Consider the following 21,898-nt stretch of genomic DNA (forward strand, 5'->3'; position numbering starts at 1 on the left):
TTGAATTGCAAATAGCGATCAGACTCTACAAGAAGAAGGAGAATAGTCTACTTCCTTAAAGTTATGTTTGATTCAAAAATCTTTTACATTGTCACTATATTTAACGGTAAAAGAGTTAAATTGTATCTTACGACTGCTTGGAATATTTTCATTTTGCGTTAATGTTTAGCTAGGAAATGAATGTTTCAAGAAAACAAAAACAAATACTTGATACGTCAACTGTAAGCTACGACATTGTTTGCTTTTAACTTGGTGAGCGGTGGCTAAACTTAAAACTGTGCCACTGAACCTTGGAAGTCTTCCAAAATAGCATCTCGCTTGGTAGTGCATGTCCGCCAGAGAGATTCAACTACGCCGCGTTTAAATCTGGTTCACGTGAAAAATTCGCTACTCCACGAGACTTCGAATCTCTCCCCAACCGCACTTTCCAAACACATTTGTATTCTTTTTTTCCTATTCTTTATTTCTTTCTCTCTCTCTCTCTCTCTCTTTCTCCCTCTCTGAAAACTACCTACATCGCGAGTTTAGTTCTGCTTTGATTCTGTGCTTAGTGCCGCGTGATTTCTTCATAATTCAACCCAGGTAAAATTTTATATTTCTTGAATAACATATTGAAAAGGGATCTTCCATTGTCTTGTTAAGACTTTGTTTAAAATGAGGTATTAAGGGTAGCTGATACAATTGAGAAACTAAATTAGTTACGCTACTAACATGTGATTATAAAAGTTGGCAAAGCTGCCTTATCAAACCTAATAAGGTAATCAACCCGTTTAACAAGCTATCGTGCCAATCTTTCCCGGTTTAAAAACGAACTACAAAAGAGAAACATTAACCTTTCCATAACATTTCCATTAACCTTTGTATGTACGATCCATTTCCACAACGTGTAACAAACAATGTGGAGGACATACGGGTGAAACATTTCTTCCATTGGGTGCAACAAAAATATAAATTTAGGTCGAAAAATGCATTGTGTTGAAACCAAAGGGATGAAAAGACTTTTGATAAAATTTTCGAAAGCATTAAACCAGATTCTATAAACATGATATCCTTCTTTTAGGTTAACCTCTTCCCAAGGTACCAAATTTAAAAGCAACAATAATATTTGGCTTTCAGTAGACACAAAGTTTTATTAATTACGTAAACAATCTTATCTATCTATTATATATATATATATATATATATATATATATATATATATATATATATATATATATATATATATATATATATATATAATAGATTATTTTCGTATATATAATTTAATTTCGTAACTATATATATATATATATATATATATATATATATATATATATATATATATATATATATATATATATATATAGTTACGAAATTTCTCGATTGAATATCGTTAACTGTAGTCGCTATCGTTCTCACCTTTGGTACAAGTGATCCCAGGTTGTAGGTAGATTCCAGGAGGTAGATTCTGTTTGGTAAAAAATATGAACGCTTTTTCAGATCATCCATCAAAGTGAGGTTTTCTTCACTCACACCAGGCAAATGGTGGAATGGTACTTAACATACAGGTCCTAGGCCGCTTCTTTCCTTCCCTATTTCTTTCTTCCCAATTTTCCGGATAATGTGATCGCCTAACGACGTCATCCCTCACACGTGACAGGCCAAATTGCCAGAGATGCCGAAAGCTCGGAAATCTAGTCCCTAATCCTTCATTATTTAACTTCAGGACATATTTCTGAAAAGTGAGAAACACAGTATTCTGTAAACTTAACTGAACTTGTTATGAGTTTATGAAGTAGTTTGTATTTATTGTTTTTTTTAATATTAAATATGATATTTTAAAATGAAATGTGGAAATTGAACCTCGTAAATAGCTTAAATATAGACATGTTTACAATACTTATAAAACTTTCATGGTGAAACGATACTAACTTTTCTTGTAGTGGTTGTCAACACTGTTGTTGAATATTGGATTTGTTTTGTTTTCAATGAAATGTGCTCTTGGTGTGGAGAACTTTCTCTGGGTTTGACGTATGGATATATTGTAGTATTGAAGCGATGAAATAAGATCATTTTCGACAGTGAAATTTCTGTAATCAAAAGTATGGAAGTGGCTGAAAATACGGATACAAATTTGTGCCAAGTTGTGAGTTGTGTCTTTTGTTCTTTTACTCTATAATTTAGTGACAATATAACTGCACTCGTTCTTGAGGATGCTTTTTATATGCTAATTTTATTTTACCTGCTGATGACAGGCGTTCTTTTGTTGAGTCCATGGTTGGTGAATTTATTAATTTATTTTGTATGTTGTTAGTAACGACATAGTTTGTTAAATTTAAATCAGGCGTAGGTTAATAGCAAGTAATCTCGCTTCGCATTTTAGGAGGTCCTATGTTCAAATCCGGTGAGCGGTGATCTTTATATTTTCTCAGGGGTTTCCCTCAGTTCCACTAGACAAATGATGGAATGGTACCTTGAAAAAGACCCAGTGGTATTCTGTTTTACGGAAGCAGATATGAATTCATCTATGTATTACCTACTCCTAATGTCTTTATTAATTATGTTTTGTAGGTGGAATTGAATTCCTTGGTGTCCTGAGTGCATATTCACTTTACAAGGGCTTAACCGTTATGGGAATAAATACAACGTATGGAGATATAACAAAAATGACAGTGCAAAAAGCGTTAACTAACTTGTGCAAGTGATAAGTAAAAAGCACGAATTGCGTCTAACAGAATTAGTTTAGGTGCGGACTAGGTGGGCACACGCAAAATTGCGTCCGTAGGGAGCAGGCGTGTCAATGATAGTGGGTATGCGCGTGAACTTATATAGTAGAAAAAGCACCGCGTTACAGTACCTTGCGTGTTCCACGCGTTTGACAAATTAATTTCATCGTGGTGTCCTTATGGACTATTACGTGGTTACAAGCATATTGTTCGAACTACATTAACATTATTTGGGATGTTAGGGGTAAGATTCCTATATATTTTCATTGGATTCACTCGAGCAGACGGTTCTACCAAATAGAAAATTTATAGGTAAAACACGATGTGAAACACAATTTGTGAAGGAATGGGAGTGTGAATATAAGTAAGTATTGTCAGTGCACAGGACATTGAAATGAATTTTGAGTGATAGTGAAAGTATTGTAGGTATAAGTGTGCTCTTCCATTATCCTCATTTATTCGTATACCCCTGTTGCTGACGCATCTCTTCCCTGCGCTCCTTTCTTGATTCGATTAGATAGCATTCATGCTTTTTAGTGGCCACCTACCACAAGTTGGTTCCTGTTTTATGCATTAGTTTTTTACGTCATAGGTCCACATTGTATTTATACTGAGCTCTCCTGAGATCAGTCTGCAAGTAGTAATAGAGCTCTTTATGTAGTGCATGCTCTGCGAAAAGAAACCCAAAACTCTAACCTAATCTGAAACTGTAAGACGTGTCAAAATTTGGTAGAACCAACTGCTCGAGTAATGCCTTTTCATTAGTGATGTTCCTTTGGAGTATGTTTAGTACAAGGGGTCTAGAAGCACGTAAAAATCAAGATATACAGGAGAAATGAATGATGCAAGTACTTAGACGTAACATAACGTGACCAAATCTAACATAAGCTAACCTGAACTAATCTAAACTAACCTAATATTAGTAGAAATAAGAGAAATTCTATCATATTTTGGAAAATTATGCGGGACCCCTACACTAATATAACAAACTAACCTAACCGAAACTAACTTAACGTACCCTAAACTAACCGAATGTGAACAGGAATTACCAAAATTGTAACTTTTTTTAGAGAAAACAGCTAGACCCCTTCTGCTAAACATAGGCCATTCTTTTTTCAAAATAACTAGATAATTCTTGAGTAAATTTTAAAAAATCTTGTTTCCGTAAAAGAGGGTAGCACCACAGACCCTACCTAACTTCGACTTTGCCATTACCATTGTTGATTCTTTACTTCCCAGCGTAAATTGGCTACAAGACGTTGAAATAAACAAAGATTTATCTCGAATATATTTTTTCTTTAAAATCCTGAGTTGGTTACAGTGGGGTCAATCCATGTAAAGTGAGGGAGATTGCCGCTCGACCTTTTCAAAAAGATCTGATTTTTTCATGAATATTTACGCTATATCAGGGTATTTCAAAACTACAATTAATTATTATTATTATTATTATTATTATTATTTTTTTTTTTTACAACATCTCATGGCGATACAGCGGCTGCCGCAATTTTGCGTTTTTTCGATTTTAGGCGTTTACGTTATTTTGAATATCTCAGCATGCATTTGTCCTACCAAATTGAAAATTGCTGGACGTCTCCAACTCGTGCAGAGCTAAAACTTTGATCTGTTATAATTTTTGCCTAAAACCACTTGAAGAGGGTGAAATCAGGGTCTACAATAGCAACATTTTTAGACATTGAAAACATGTTTGGGAAGAGGAAATTACTGTCGTAGAGGTCTGAATTTGTGTGTGCACGTAGTCTGGGATGATAAGTTAATACACAAAAATTTACAGACCTGTAGGTGCTCCCAAAGGCCTGAAAAACTCGTAATGTTGGGGAATTATGCTAATTTAGCATGTTTCACTGTCCAATATCTCCAATGGGCTTGGATATATATATATATATATATATATATATATATATATATATATATATATAAAATTAAAAGAAAAAGAAAAAAAAACTGAAATTTTGGGCATAGTTAGTCCTTTAGTATACCATAACACAACAAAGCGCGTTTTGTGTTTTTGAGCAGAAGGAGGTCTAAGTATTTAGTAATTACATACTCTAGGAGGTGTTTCGTTCACAAATTCAACTGGAAATTCGTTGTTATGAAGTAAAATAAAGTAGGATGAGTGATTAATCTAGTCAAGGCTCTCAAGCTCGTTTCTTTCTTCTATTTGTAACACTGTCTTTTCACACCCACAGCAGCACTGTTGAAGAATGCCGCTATCAGCAGAAGGTGAGGAAAGTCAAATTGCACACTTGGCGAAAAAAAAAAAAAAAATCAATCATGTTTATTATTGTTTTAACTGTCAACTCATTGTTGTCCTTTCGTTTGATCTACATTTCGCAGTCAATGTTTAGAGCAAGTGTTCACTGACTTGGGATTGTAGATCAAACGAAAGGACAACAGTCTCCTGCATGAGTTGACAGTTAAAACGATAATAAACATCATTGAATATCATTGATATAGCAAGCAGCAAGAGCAAGGAGTGCTTACGGTCTTTTTTGTCAAGTGAGCGTTTTGAATTTCCTCGCCTTATGCAGGCAGCAGCATTCTTCACCGGTGCTGCTGTGGGTGTGATAAGACAGTGTTACAACTAGAGGAAAGAAACGAGTTTGAGAGCCATGACTGGACTAACCATTCATCCTACTTTATTTTACTTCACAACAACAAATTTCCAGTAGATTTTATAAAGAAAATACCACCTAGAGTTTGACGTCATTACTTAATACTTTGACCCCCTTCTGCTCAAAAACACAAAACGCGCTTTGTTGCGTGGTATGGTATACTAAAGGACTAACTATGCCCAAAATTTCACTTTTTTTTTTTTTTTTTTTTTAATATATACATATGTATATCCAGGCCCATTGGAGATATTAGACAGTGAAACATGCTAAATTAGTATAATTCCCCAAGTTTACGATTTTGTTTTCAGGCCTTTGGGAGCCCTACAGGTCTGTAAATTATTGTGTATTAACTTATGACCCCGGACTACATGCACACACAAATTCAGACCTCTACGTCAGTTATTTCCTCATCCCAAACATGTCTTCTATGTCCAAAAATATTAAGAGATCAAAGTTTTAGCTCTGCACGAGTTGGAGACGTCCAGCACTTTTCAGTTTGGTAGGACAAATGCATATTCAAAACAACGTAAACGCCTAAAATAAAAAAAACGCAAAATGGCGGCAGCCGCTGTGTCGCCATGCGATGTTGTAAAAATTAATTAATTGTGGTTTTGAAATACTCTGATATAGGATAAACATTCATGAAAAAATTAGATTTTTTGTAGATGGTCGAGTGGCACATGCTTGATCACTTAGAATGGATTGACTCAGTGGAGAAAGCCATTATTCTTAAAAAAGGAAAATAAACTTTATTGGTGAGTTTATGCCATATTAATTTTCTTATGAACTTATTGCAGCGAAAGACCATATGTACCATACAAGTGGAATGTCATCTATTTCGTGGCATCTAGATTGATAATATCGAGGTCACCATAGTATTTTCACATTGAAGTCGTTTCCTTATGTCTGGAATAAAAGTTTTTAACATCTATATACTTTCCCCACTCTTCGCTGCATGCATTATTAATAAATCGGCATACTTTTGCTGTGATATATACACAGGGTGGTCCATAAACATATGGCCAAAAACGAAATTTGTGCAGGATACCGCTGCACCCTCTAATTTTTTTACTTCCAATGTTAGTATTATTTTGATAGAATTTCAGCTTCATAGTCCCACTGGAAGATGGTGCTCAACCACCCTTTTCCTTAGAAATACAGTAGGACCTCGACCATCTGATAGTTTTCGGGTTATTTCTCAGCGCCTATTCAACCGATTTGCACCAAATTTGGAGGGCAAGCTTCTATTGCTATCTAGGTTTATTTCTTAAAATGTAAAACATATCGGTTGAATAGAAGCTGAGAAATAGCCTGGAAACTGTCGGATAATCGTGGTTTTACTGTATTTTTATAGGTATATAGAAATTTTAATTGTAAAAAAAAAGTTAACTTTTTACACGCTATATTTTTATTTATTTAGAAACGACATAAATTAGAGAAGCATGTACATTGAACACAGAATTACATTTGTACAATTTACATACTATATTTAGATACATTTATACCGGTGTATACACACATGGAAAGTATAGCAAACACAAGTGAAGTCCTCCACAAGTCAACACAAGTGAATTACGGTACAGAAAGACAAGGTCGATAGAATTAACTCAAAAGTGCAAAATAAAAATAAATGCCCAAAGTAATAAAGAAAACTGAAACAAATATTTTATCTCTATCTTATCCTGATAAAACACTGAATGCTTAACAGCTCCACAGTGTTCAGTTCACAATTGCAGGACATCTATGGTGGACTTTTAGTTGTCTGTGTCTAAACTGTTTTCCGATTTACCTCAACAACTTGCAGGAGAAACTGTTTATCGTCTTCGTCGTTTGTTAAGAGATTATTAAACTCCACGAAAAGCTTCATCTCTCTTTTTGCGGTGTCATTCACGACTCGAAGCTGTTTCACTCGCTCTCTGCCTTCCAGATATTCATGGTTCTTCTTCCATTCACCCGGCGGAAGGTTAAAAAATTCATCTCCAATCTGTGAACTGGAGAGAAGCTTTGCCGTTCGACTGGTTGCAAAATCTCCGAGACTTACTCCTTCTTTAAGCAAGGTTGCATCATCTCTCACGTTCCTCTCTCTGGACTCACGTGTAATTCGTTGGACAGTTTTGTTTTTCACTTCTGCCGTAACTTTGTCTGAGAACAAGGTAAGACCTACCAATTCATCAGAAAGGTACCATAAATGACGTAAGAGGGCTTTTCTCGTGGCGATGCTGATCTCATAATTGGTATCTTGCTATTTCTTCAACTGTATCGATAAGTTCGTATCTCCACCAAGAGCTTCAGCTGCTAGTGGAGCTTGTATCCATGCCTTGGTGTAGAGAAGGGCTCCGAACAGCACGAAAGGCAAAAATTGGGTTTCCTCCTCCTTCGGCAGCTTGAACTCATCACGCTGATCTTGAAAAAGGAAGATTTTCATTACGTAGATTAACTTCTCCATCCACCGAGCGTGGTGAACTGGCCCTGGAGCTCTTCAATGAATCTTGTTAGAGGAAGATCCTAGAACAAGCATCGTCAACTAGTGAGTTCTTGATAATCGTCTTTGGGTTGCAAATTCCTTTTCGATAGTTTTCTTCAGGAAGTCTACAGTTGAGACCATGCAAATTTCACTTTCCTTCTTGATTTCCAATGGCCAAAAATTGTCTCTCTGAACTCGGTCCCAAACCGCCTTCAATCTCTTGAAGATAGGAATATCAGGTGAACTCAAGCAACCATAGCATAGAGTGCTGACTTTTTCCAAAATCAATTCATTCACCTGGTGACGACAAGCTAACCACAGAAACTCTCGGCCAATCCTGTGTTCAAGAAGAACGCACACCGCATTGATGTGACCTGTGTTCACAGGAATGGTGTCGAAACTCATGGCCTGCACTTCTGTCGATTAAGTTCAAATGTGTGATAAGGTCATAAAGGATCTTGTCTTGATTCTGCCTTGTCCCTGAATACAATTTTGGCACACCAAGAAGCTTCTCGTGACCATCTCCAGAAACAAGTATTGTCAGACGGTCAACTTTTCCCACACCGAAAATTTCAGGTAGAATTTTCCCATCCCAGTGGATCACGAGAGGATATTCCGGAGAAAATTCTCTCTTCAGGGAATCCGCTCTCTTATCTCTGAATTTCTCTCGCTCCCTGCGGACTGTGCTTCGTGAAGGTGGAAGGGATCTATTGTCACAACCGAGAGCTGTTCGGGACCATTAACCGGACTGCTTGGCGATCAGATGTTTTGTTTCAATCCAGGTGTTGTGACCTTTTCCGCCCGTTTCTGTCGTTTCCGGCTTAGACATCCAAGTGGTTCAAATTCCTCATCCGAACTTGAAGAATTTTCGGAGTTTCCTTTTTCATCTGTAAAGCAAACATTGGAAGCTGCTGCTGCTGCTGAGGTTAAAGCAATTGCTATTTGTCTGCGTTCTTCTTCTTTGTTTCGTCTCTGAAGAGGTCTCTACTGCTTTTGTACAAGTGCGTTGTCTACTGCAGCCAGAAACGTCTTACGATTCCCCCTTTGATCTAGGAGAAAATCGCAAGCTTACTTTATTTTCATAACCGTCAAGACATTGGGCGATATCAAAGCCAGCGTGGGCGGCTCCAATTACTTTACAAACTCCAACTTGCAACTGCGCTGGGCTTCAGAAGTGCGCCCCTTGTTTTTTTTTTTTTTTCAGCATCAACCAATTGCAATGGATTTTTTTTTTTTTTCTATTTTTACCTATATGTTTCCTAGAATTGTAGGAATTGCAGCCTTAGACCACAACATCATCAATTCCTCGGTTGTCAGTTGGCTCGCATTTCGCACCGAATTATTGTGTGATACCTTTAAGTGATAATGAAACCGTGGTAAGAAATGCTTCGTAGTTGGGGGCTGTTTCAACCTTAATAGCGGCAGTAAGTTACGGACACCAAACAGGAAAACTTCGTTACTCGAGCGAGTTGATGCCATTTTGTCACTAGTTCAGAACGAAACACCATTAAAATCACTTCGAAACCTAGGTTGAATCGTAATGTACAGTTTTGTCCCGAACTCAGTTTAACTTACTATTACTCATTTAATAATTACTAATAATAAAGCCTATACTTAAATATTGAACACTTGAGTAAAAAAACAGTAACCTTAGCCATGTCTCACTAATTATATGTGTATACCTTGTAATAGAATAAATAAGGAATGTCTCATGTTTATGATATGCTTTTTAAAAAATGCTGTATATAACAAAACAAAATAATGGGGAAAATGTGATCTTTTATGGGGTCGTTGAGCACCATTTTCCCTTTGATTTAGAAATCCAAAATTTTACCCTAAAGTTGCTATGTATGAATGTAAAAAACTTAGGGGGTGCCCCAGGTTGTAGCACAAAAATGAGTTTTTTGGACCACCCTAATACACATTGTATATTAACAATAAGCAAGGGCGTCTCTGGCATGTTAAAATTGGAGGAGGGGGGGAACTAGAATGCTAGTAGACCCCAACAAAAGTTACATCAAAATTATGAGTAAACTGGAATCTGCTTTACTAATGGCATCCACTTTTTCTATCTTTAGCTTTTCTTCCATCACTGGTAGACTACTTCCCGAAAAAAAAAAAAAGTTTATATGAATGGCTTATTGCAGAAAGGGACCTAAGTCACTTTTTCACAATTCTGAGAAAAACAGGAAAAACCGTATAACATTGACAGTATAACACATAAATGTACCGTTTTTGGCTCAAAGATAAAGCATAGCGAAAGAATAATTCTGCAAACCTCAATGCGTCCCCGCTGGGGATGAAAAAGTAGTGACTCTGGTACCTTTCTGCAATAAAAGTAAAAACTGTGGGAAATAAGACGAGAAATGCACTATAAACGCTTGTTGATGAGGCTTTACCATAAGTTAGGTTATATAATTGTAACAGAATATTATAGATTTGTAAACGAATGACAGTACGCTTACCTTAAAATATCCTAGAAATGCCCATTGTCGTGACCTGACCATACGCTTACCTTAAAATATCCTAGAAATGCCCATTGTCGTGACCTGACCACATGAGTTAGGTTAGGTTATATTTTCCATAGAAAATTACAGATTCGTTAATGAATGACAGTGTAATGCATTTTCTGGATTTTATTGTCGGTGTTTCAAGTACAATAATGTATGGTTTCGTTTTACATGTGTTATTCAAAATATATGAGGGGGCGCGGTGGCTCAGTGGTAGAGCGTTCACCTCTGGTGCTTGGGGTCCCGGGTTCGATCCCAGCCCCCGCCAAGTGAACTTTGTGGTGGACAAACACCGTGCTCGTGGGTTTTCTCGGGGTTCTCCCGTTTCCTCCCACTTTCTTCATTCCACCAGTTCACTCATCTCTCATCATCACCGTCTCCTTTAGCCTTACCGGCATAACCGAGGGACGTAAAACTTAAAGATTTCATTTCATTTTCAAAATATATGAGTCTGCTTCATTGTCGCCTGTAGTGGACCACTGAAGAACCTCTTCATAAAATCCTTTGACGTCGTCAGCTACATACGACAAGGCAGTCCGTATATCCTTCAATTTAACAAGCTTGATTGGCATGCGAGCAGCTGGGATCGTACATGGCGAAGGAAGTACAATTCTTATACCTCTGGACAGACAGAAGGTGTGAGACGTCAAACTTAATAAATTCTGACACTAACAGTATCCTTATGTTGAACACAATATTCAAAGTACTGATACTTAGAAATCTGAAAGTACTGCCTATTCTTGTGGGAACATACGGTAGTTTCTACAGATGGCACTTTTTTTTGTAGGTATAAGGCCACCACGTTTTGAAATCAGTAATATGACTGGTGTCGATAAGTTTGACAGTATTTTGACCAATACGAGTTGCATTACAGATTACCGTGCACAGTTCGTACAATGTATAAATACGAATGCAATTTCTAATGGGGCGTCGAATAACACTAAACTTCCGGTCGCATGGAAGATATGAGTGACCTCTGAGTGGGAAATGATGTACGATCTTCTGAAATCGTCCAGTGTCCGTTAATGCTAGCAGAACGCGCCACCATGTGTGGGTTTTATTTTGTCCAGGGCAATTGTCCGAGAAAAGATGCAATTCTTTTACACTAAGAGGCACATAGTCGGTAATATAATCTAATAGGAAAGAAGCCATGGCATTTGCTCCTTTTTGGCTGTCAACGCTCATGTCACTAACACTAATATCGTCCTGCATTATCTGTCATACGTGTAATCAAACCGCACATAACGATTTCCACTGGTCTGCACTAACATATGACCTTTACAGACCACTGCTACAGGCGAACTATTACTTACGGAAATCGCTCACTTGTTTCAAGGTTGCCAGTTTTATTTGCCGCCATTTTTTATCTGTTTGTCCGTACAAAGGAACCAGTTCTCGTCGCTGCAGAGTAGCCAAGTTTATTGCAGAAAGGGCCCGGAGTCAGTGACTTAGGTACCTTTCTCCACTAAAGAATAATTTTCACTGTGCATTTTCTTGGCTATAGGCTCGTGCGACTGACGAGCACTAAACGATTAATTGGGGAAGTCAAAAATACCACTAACTCCGATACCTCAAAAAAAGTGACTTAGGTGCCTTTCTGCAATAAGCCATTCATATATAATATGGTTCTTAGGTAATTTCTTCACCTTGACATTCCTACCGGTGAATTCCTGCTCAGTGTTCTTAAACGCATTTGCAGCAGGTAGTTTTATAGTCCTCATATTTCGATTTTTTAGCTAACAAAATCTTAACTCTCTGAAAGAAGTCTTACGATGACACTTGATTTGATTGCGAATTTCCAGTTTTTGATTTTCATTCTTCTGTATTCTTAATAAACTCAAAAGGTATATTATCTACCTTTTTATTGCTCATTTCGTTATGTTTTTGAACTTGTCCAATGAACCATCCTCGTTTACTTCGTTTTCCGTTTTAATATCTAAAATGTACAGTTGATTCTTGCTGTCATCCGGCTCCTCAACGTGTTCTTTCCATCTTCCTGAAACTCAATTCGCTCATTAAACACTCATTTCTATCTTTAGTTTCTATATTGTCATAAGTTGTCCCTTGTTGCCCTTCTACAGTATTCGCATGAAATTTACTCTCATATATAATATTCAAATTTCTCTTGTCTTTTTAATTTTTTTTTTTTTTTTTTTTTTTTGTCACCTTCGCTTCTATTGTAGATTTCCCTATCTTTGTAGATTTCCCTTCTTAATTCGTAGATAAACTTTCTATACATCCCTTCTTTCCCTTCTCCAGCCTTCCTTTGTCATGGAAACCAATTGTTGCTGGTTAAGCAATGAAAAAATTGTATGTCTGCAGCCAAGACTAAGAAGCATAACTTTAAATTAACCAAGAAGTATAACTTTAAAAAAAAATCCTTTTTTGAAAGAGACATACGAATCATATTAACCTAATGTTTAAGAACAGACATAACTTGAATTTGTTCTGCCTATGTTTTTACTTCTTCCATATATATCTAAATACTTTCAGCATTGATCCATTTATCTCTTACTCAAAATATTTGGGGGGGGGGCGTCCCCCTGTCCCCTCACCAGAGATGCCCGTGGCAATAAGCTAATTTACATTTTATGGCTGAAAATGTAATTTCAGTCTTTCTTTTCAAATTCGTCTCCTATTGTCTTAAAATCTTGTTTAGTTTTTTTTTTTAAACTACACTGTTATATTCGTTAAGCTAAAGGAGAGATGTGATTGATGAGGGTGAATGACTGTGAAAGAATTGGTGGAATGAGAATGTTAGAGAACCCGCAAACAAACTAGAGGCTCCTCACACCAGAAATGAGCACTCTACCACTGAGATACCGTGTCCTCATTGCGTGTTCTACTGTAAGGCGTTAGTAAACTGTGATTTCTGAGGTTCTTACCTTTCTTATGAAATATATAAATTTCACCTGTAAGATTCCGTTTTGTGTTATCAGTATTCTCAGTCTTTACCGCTGTTTTCCACTGACGATTACAGTTTATGCTAAACATAGCTGAATGATATGGTTCACTGCTTCGATTACACGTAATGTAAATAATTGGGCTGTCACATAAACAAATAGTAATCGGAACAGTGAACTGGAACAATGGAAACGTTAATATACTATGTGCTGTTCAGAAATAGAGATCTTACGTAACCTGATCTAGTTTAACATTTCTCTATTCAGTTTTACTTTGATCTGTTGTGTTGTACTTCTCTAACTTTATCATCATATACGAAGGTAACTTCAATAAAAAGCATGGAAGAAACCTATAAACAAACTAAAGACAGTAAAATACGTAATTCTGCTTCATTTATTATGTAAATATAATAGAATACAGTAAATATGATTTTATGTATATTCACAATTTACCTTTTAACACTTGTGCACTTAAACTAGAAATACAGATCACTGAGAAAAGTAATGTTTCTTTTAAAAAATAATAACTTATGTAACAATTTCGCCAACTAACCGAACATATTGGCTTCATCAGACACTGTAAAACAAGAGGGAGTTGCATCATATAACTATAATAGGAACCCAGAAACTGGTTTTGAACGCTGATTGGCTGGTCAGAACGGACTCATGACAAAAGTGAAATCAAACATCATAAATCCTTTTCCCTCTCTTGTCCGGCAGAAAACTAAGCTACACATTAAGTCTTTCCAATAACTTGCCATACTGTTCGTCAATTTTAAGTCTTGCATTCCAGTTTATAACACAGCCCTAATCTTTCTCAATAAATCTGACCTCCTTCCACTTTCTTTTTAGTGTCCTTTGTTCTCGTCCTAACACTTTAACCTCGCACCAATTAATATTATGTCCCGTATCTCTCACGTGCTTAAAAAGAATAAAAATATTTCTTTCTAACCTTACGTCATTATTGTGTTGTTTTAGCCGTTCTTTTAGTTTTTTCCCGTTTCACCAGTATAACAACTGTTACATTAATTCACAACACCTTATCTTGTAAACCACTACCCCTCTTTCCTCCTTCCCTTTTTCCTTTTCCTTCCTTATGCGTAACACATCCAATTCTCGTACTTCCTTTCCTGTATGTTGGAACACTTCCTATTTTCTTTGGTGCTCTTTTAATTATCAGTGTCATCACTCCTACATCGTGTTCCCCACCATGGCTTTTCTTCCCCTCCATCTTCTTTCCTATCTTCCTTCTTCTTACTCTTTCCATCCTTAGCTTTACTTTATCACAGGGATACAAATAAGCAACAAAATTTTACTAGCCCAAGAAGAAAAGCTACTAGCCCACATTTTACAATAGAAATCGTTTGCTTACCGTCGCTATGTTATTAAATACTCGCCCGTACCGATGAACCACTCGCCCCGGGCGAGTGGTTATTTGCATCCCTGCTTTATCATATCCGTTCGTCTCGAATTGCTTGCAGAATTCCTCTATATCTTCTACTGTCACTACTAATCCACATGATCCTTTCCTCCTCTATGAAGTTTCTCTTTGTTAAGCGATCAACATCGCTCCTTTTCTGATGCACACTTCTGGAATCAATCTGTGACCAATTCGTCTCCCCACCTACTTTTTTTATACCTAGAAACACAGTGGCCCCTTTCTCTTCTACTTTCAGTTTGAATTCTATGTCCTCCTCCTGATTTATTTCCCTCACAAATTTGTTAAGTTCCCTATGAGTACCTTTCCATATCCCAAAGCAATCATCGTCATACCTGCTGAACATAAGCTTGTCTCCTCCTTTCCTTTTTCCATCGGTCCATAACTATCTCCGTCCATGCAGGACTCATACTTGATCCTATGCTCAGGTCCTCCTTGAACTTCTCTCCTATAATGCAGAAACTGTTTTAAAGCTTCTTTGAGCTTTTGTGCACCTCAACCATGTATTCTCTTTCCTTCCATTTTCTCCTTGACTCCTTCAACATGTACTCCCTGTTCAAACTCGGAACATTGCCTTCACATCAATGCTAAACAACGTTTTACCCTTTATACATCCCATGTTATCCAATCTGACCTTAAGGTTTTTAGAGTTTTTAACACTATAGCTCTACTATTCTCTGCGTACAATTTCAGCTATTGTCTTGACCTTCTCCTCCAGCGGTTCGCACAGATTCCCTCGGCAGTCGAGTCAAGCACTGGCCTCAGTACTTGTACGCGTAATCATAACAAATAGAGCCGTGGTGCCTCAGGGGTAAAATGGTAGCGTGGGGTGGCTAGTTCGATCCCAGCTCGCACCCATGATAGAAATTAAGAAGGTAAAACCAAGCGCAACCTGTCCCTTCGCGTGACATCGCCTTCAACACCAAATCATTGATCTTCCGAGCAAGAAACCATTCTCACCTCCTCTTAGTTGATAGGTTATTAGTTGTATTTGTCTTTAAGATTTTGTGCGTTTTATTTTTCTCAAAACATGTGGTTAACTCGTTATGCACTGTTGTCTGTTTTTCTGTGTGTAAATACTATTGTATATTTTGTAAGGCAAAAGGAGAAATGATGACAGAACTAGAAAAGTTGACTGTTATAATTGTTTGATGAAACGGGAATAAATGGGCTTATTTCCTTTGATAGAAAAATGAACAAGTAATGGATGCACATTAATTAGGGCGTTTAATAATGTCTCGAGGATTGTGTGGGAAGTGAATGCAATCAATTTATTTTGAATTCGGCAAACTAATGATTATATCCACTCTGTAGTCAGTGATAAAAGCACTTGAAAACACTGGCTATAAAGTAGTTACAAGGGTGTGTGACTTAGGATGCACAAACCGTTCTTTATGAGAAGAACTGGGTATAACTACCGAAAACACGAAGTACAAAAAGCTACGTCTATGAATCAGGAGAAATGTTTGTTTTTGCGAGATAGAAAATTAGTGAAGAAATTAATTAACTTTTTACGAGGATCGTAGGTGACTTTACATTAGTGATAAACGCCTTCATGACGCAAATTTAAAAAAAGTAAAAGTGAAGTTTGTTGCACAATTGTTATCAAATACTGTTGCTAAAGTACTTAAGTTCTGCAGAGATAATAAACTATCATATGATGTCAATCCACAATATGATTTAAACCACTAACCCTTGAAAATAGATACTTGCTAAATGTATCCGAAATATCAGAAATTGTTGTAGTGTGCTTAAAATACAAAAAGGTTACTGCTTATTTTATCTTCTAAATTTATTCCATACGTTCTGTTAGTAAATACTTTGTCAACTTCCTGCTGAACTAATGCTTTATATTGTTCCCAATAGCATCTGTGAGCTTCTCTTCTTTATCTAGTTTTAACTAAATGCTTTAACATAGAATTACGCAAGGCTGCTTACATTGAAATCATTAAGAATAAATAACAAATAATAACAGGGAGGAGATAAGTTGACCAGAGACTTTAAGGTGTCGTTCTGCATCCACGTGTGGATCTGAGGAGAATCTAGAAGTATTTCAGATTTAATCCCGATATATATTGATCACGAATTAAGATTATTAGTCAGTAGTCTTTGACCATTAGGCAATGTCCCACGTCTCTGCATCATCATCATTATTATCGTCATGTTTCTTTGTATTATTATCACTGTAACAGATTTTCTGTGTTTAACGTCCTACGTTATTCTCCAAGGCTGAGAGAGAGAATGATGATGGCGATGATGAAATAATGGATGTAAGAAAGTCGAACGGAACGGGAGAACCCCGAAGAAACCAACGCACCAAAGGTGAGCGCTGTACCAGTGAGCTCCCGGATGACAGTTTTGTTACTATTACCAAATTAAACTAAATAACTTTGGCATTAAGCACCTTGTTCCTAGATATTGATAAAGTTTATGAAAGTCATAGTAAGAAAATGAAATAGATTTTCAACTAGTATTAATATCTTTTGTGCTAGTTTTGAGTTCTAAACTTTTGAACACGGTGTAATAAACAATTTGTATATATTTTACTCGTATTTTCTTTACAGAAATCTAATGACAAAATAATGGAAACCAAAGAAGTGATTGAATCAACTGTGACTGTACAACCTCCAACTGACAACAAAGAAATCGAAGTTCCAGCACCGGTGAGTTTTTCTTTTAGGTCGAAATTGCCACTCAATTTGTTAATGAAAATTGTAGGTTGCGAAAAGACTATTATAAAAACTGTCACTGTTATATTCACTAAATATCTTGATAATTATGTATGTATCCTTTCATATTAGATCAATCATGTAGTTCATGAGCCAGATTTTGTTAAAACTCGCACAATTATTTATTTCATTCATCTAAGAAACGTGTTTTGTTTCCACAGTTGGTGATATTTTTATACTGCTTGAAAGTTTGAGTCATTTTTGAGCTTATCACTTCTAAACTTCGTATAATATAGTTTTCTGAGTATTTTGTCCGAAGGTAGAGTCTTATCTACTGGAGTCCATGAAGTCCTGCAGGAAAGTAAAACTATAACTTGGAAACCGTTATGTTTAAGTGTATAAATTTTTGGGGTTGGAAGAAGGAAAGTTTAAAGTTTTGTTCTGGCCACAATGCTCGATGACGTTTGCGCTGGTAATCACGTGACTTAAGATGGCGTCTATTAAAGAAAAGGCACAATGTATTTTGTGGAATTAAAATCTTGCGTTTCAGTGCGGAGAAAGTTCCAAACAACGTATGGGAAAACTCCCCCAGCAGAAACAAGTATCAAGAGGTGGTACGAGAAGTTCAAAGAAACGGGAAGTGTGTCAGATTTACAACGCAGTGGAAGGCCAGGAACGAGTGACGATGTGATTCACACGTTGCAGGACAGCGTAGCCAGGAGTCCAATGAAGTCGCTTAAACGTAGGTCATTGGAACTGGGAATACGGAAGTCAACGTTACACAAAGTACGCAAGAATTTGAAGGCCCGGCCTTATAATTAAAATTTGTGCTCGAGCTGATAGAGGAAGACTGTGACATGAGAATGGAATTCTGTGAATCAATGGTTACCCGCTTACCTTCTGTCTCGATTTCTGTTTTCAGATGAAACCACATTTCATGTGTCGGGAAAAGTGAACAGGCACAACTGCCGGATTTGGGGGTGGAAAATCCACGTGAATTCGAAGAGCACAAGCGGGGTAGTCCCTAAGTCAATGTATGGTGTGCTGTTTTAATGAACCACATTATTGGCCCTTTTTTCTTCGAGGAAGAGACGGTAAACCTGTTTTATCTGTTTTACAACTTTTTATTTTTACAATTGGTTGGCAACACTGACAAACTGGGATCCTTAGGAGAGGAAAAGTTTTTCATTGAGTAATATGGGAGTACCAAAAAAAAAAAAAAAAAAAAAAAAAAAGAACACTTGGAGTAACCGATTTGTGCACCTGAGCCGCTTCACGCCATCTGTTAGCGACGAATACGTAGTCAGCGTGCCGCGTCGCCCTATCGCTAACTGGCGTATCGGGAGCTTTCTAGACGTAGTAGCCGCCACATCTTTTATTCACGTGACTTCCCAGTTTACCTCCCGACGCCGAAAATTGGGGGAAGCACCGGCCGGGAATTGAACCGCGGGATCACGCGGATATGAATCCAACGCTCGAACCACTAGACTAAGGTGTCCCCCCCTAATATGGGAGTACAGGCAATTAAAAGCCATGCAAAAGGACCAACACACAAAGACTGGAGAGTTACAGTACAGTAAAATGTCAAAGAAGTGTTGTGGATATGTTTAAGCCAGTTCAAAAGTAAGAGGAGCAACCATCACAGAAGTCAGCAGAAGAATTAAAACAACCATCTATAAAAGGCTTCGTTGAAAAAGATAAAGTGACATTTGCAGAAATAATGTAGGCAGTGAGACTCGTAGTGAACAGAATTTTACAATTCCCGTAAAAATGATTATATACTGTTTAAACAGATGTTCCCAAATAGTGTAATTGCACAGAATTTTTAGCATGGGCCCTTTGAAGTGTAATTATGTTATTTGTTACGGTCTCGCACTATACTTTAGAGACAGTGTTGTGGACGCAGTAAACTGGTGTCAGGACATTGTAGTGTGCTTTGATGAAGTGTTAAATAAGGTAGCCCAAGGGCAGGGGGGATGTGAAGTTCTGAAACGATATAAAGGAGGAAGTTTTCACGAGATATCTTAGTTTTTTTGAACCATGCTATAGTTAAAGATCTCTTATCTAAGTTTAAGGAAGGACTTTCAAAAGTGCCTTTGAATACGATTTTGCAAGTCAGTATGGACGGACCTTCTGTGAACTGGAAATTTCTGTCAAATCTAAAAGAAGAAATTCTGATTCTAAGGATCCACAGTTATTAGATTTAGGATAATGTAGTCTTCATGTGGTTCGTGGGGCATTCCAAACAGGTCATGGAGCTGCAAAATGGAATGTTAATAGTTTTTTAAAGGGGCTATACTATTTGTTTAAAGATAGTCCAGCACGACGAGGAGACTACGTTGCATCCCTGGGACTTTCACATTTCCCCCCAAATTTTGTCAGGTACGCTGGGTAGAAAATGTGCAGTGCGCAAAAAGGTCATTGAAAATATTTCCCCACGTAAAGAAGTATTTGAGTTCAGCTAACACTCCCAGCAGTGTGTCAGTGAAACATGTCAAGGAAGGAGTTGACGCTTTGTTAATGCCAGCAAAATTGGTGTTCTTCAAGACCTTGGCAACAGAACTAGAGGAATTTTTAAAAGCATATCAGTCCTCCAAACCTATATATTATTATTAAAATTTATCTGTTCTCTTACTGTTAATTTCTTCAGTAGACCTGGAAATTGGAAAACCTGGAAAATTCAGGGAAATTAGTTCAATATTTTTGTATGAACCCTGATACATAAAGCACACACCCACAAACATAAAGTTTATACTGTATACGGTTTATTTCATATCATTCAATCGCAGTTTATGAGTTTATAATGGGTAGTTAATGTGTATGGAAGAGTAATTTAAAAGTTTCGTAGGGGAACTGTGGCTCAGTAGTAGAGCGTTCACCTCTGGTTCGATTCTAGCTCGCGCCAAGTGAAGTTCGTGGTGGACAAACACCGTGTGCATGGCTTTTTTCTTGAGTTCTCCCGTTTCCCCCACTTTCTTCATTCCACATTTCATTCATTTCTCATCATCGCAGTCTCGTTTAGCCGGGCTGGCATAACTGTGGGACATGAACCTTAAATATTTCATTTAATTTGTTTTCTAATGTGTTTACACTGTCTTGGTCTAGAAGCTAGTTGCAGTGATCTAATTAATCGTTGTGTTTGTTTCGTAGGCGAAAATCGAGACGCCAGTGAAGAAAAACAAGGAGGAGAGATCCAGAAAGAAGGATGACAAGAGCGTGGAACAAGTGCTGAAGGCGCTCAATAGCCTAGTAACAACAGAAGAAAAGTTAGCTGCCATGTGTAAGAAGTATGCTGATATCGTCGACGAAAATAGGAAATTACAGGTACTAGTCAGTATTTTGGTAAATTGATATTAAATAAGAATTGTTCATGTCCTGGAAATCTTACGATATAAATAGTTCACATTTTGCAGACTCCAAGATTATTAAAATCCTTCCTTTAGTTGTATAGTTGGGGAAAATATGTTGGGTTTTGTATTTGTGGAAATCTAATAGAGAATGATGTGATCTTCAAGGATCTTATAAAATAGAGGATCTGCCCTTACAACAATATCTTGAAGCCATACGTCACAGTTTCGCCACTCCTACTCTGCCCACTCCGCCCAATAGGATCGCAATGTTTTGAGCCAACAATCATGGCGAAAACGAAAATAGCCAATCAGACGATGGCAGAAACGAGAATAGCCAATCAGACGTGCCGATGCTCGGTTGTTTTTTGGCTTCATCGATTTAATAGGATGAAGATACATATGGGCAGATCCTCTATTTTATAACATCCTTGGTAATCTTAATGTGTTCGTAAGTCTCGTGCCTACCACAACTCCTGCATTATTACTTAGTGTAGTCTCTAACGCTTTTGCCTTTGGTGCGAGCGGTCCCGGGTTCGATTTCCGTAGGGACTTTCGATCGAAAAGGTGTAACAGCTTTTCCAGGCCAGCTATCCTGAGTGAGTTTTTTTTTTCTCATTCATGCCAGGCAAATGGCGGGATGGTACCTAACATAATGCCCGCTTCCTTCCTTCCCCATTCCTTTCTCTCTAATTTCCCGGGCAGAGTGATCACCGAGGGACGTCATCCATCATATGTGTGACTGGCTAACATGGCCATTGATGCCAAAATCCCAAAAATCTAATTCTTAATCCCTGTACTATTACTATTGTTGCTGTTAGATTAAACTAAAATTATAAGTCATTGCACATATTTCAAATAAGAAAAAAAAAATACCTGGTTCTATTGTGTTAATAGGAATTCAACTATAATACTACGAAGAAATACTTCCATAGCTAGTAGCTGCTGGTTGTTGTTGGAGTGAAATATATAACTTGAAATATTTTGTATTCTTAAAATATTGTAGCGAGGGAATATATGGTAATATTCCCTTTTTGCATATAGGAATGATCACAGCTACTCCACGATCCCTAGGAGTCTTTTTGTATTTCCAAGCCAATCTGATTGTATGTAATAGTAGAGATACAAGGGCTCGGAAAAAACGGCTTTTTTAAGGGGGGGGGGGGAACTTGTCTTTTTCTGCTTCGCGTTTTTGCTTTGGAATTTTTTTTTCAAAATTCTGCTTTAAA

The 21,898-nt window shown here is 37.2% G+C and overlaps 1 protein-coding gene across 2 annotated transcripts in view; it reads left to right on the top strand.

Moving 5' to 3' along the window:
• Positions 1-469: 469 nt before the first annotated feature.
• Positions 470-21,898, top strand: part of LOC145664460 (beta-taxilin-like) — a 64,315-nt gene continuing 42,886 nt past the window's right edge. Inside the window, exons 1-3 of one of the 2 annotated variants that reach the window (XM_081731167.1) lie at positions 470-582; positions 17,218-17,316; positions 20,473-20,646. In XM_081731167.1, the coding sequence (XP_081587293.1) occupies positions 17,236-17,316; positions 20,473-20,646 (255 nt within the window). In that variant the 5' untranslated portion in view covers positions 470-582; positions 17,218-17,235. Of the gene's footprint in view, positions 583-1,953; positions 2,126-17,217; positions 17,317-20,472; positions 20,647-21,898 lie in introns of those variants that run through there. The other variant, XM_081731162.1, reaches the window with a different exon arrangement.

This window comes from Thermobia domestica, chromosome 1 (assembly GCF_964235325.1).
Source record: "Thermobia domestica chromosome 1, izTheDome1.hap1.1, whole genome shotgun sequence".
NCBI classification, from domain to species: domain Eukaryota; kingdom Metazoa; phylum Arthropoda; class Insecta; order Zygentoma; family Lepismatidae; genus Thermobia; species Thermobia domestica.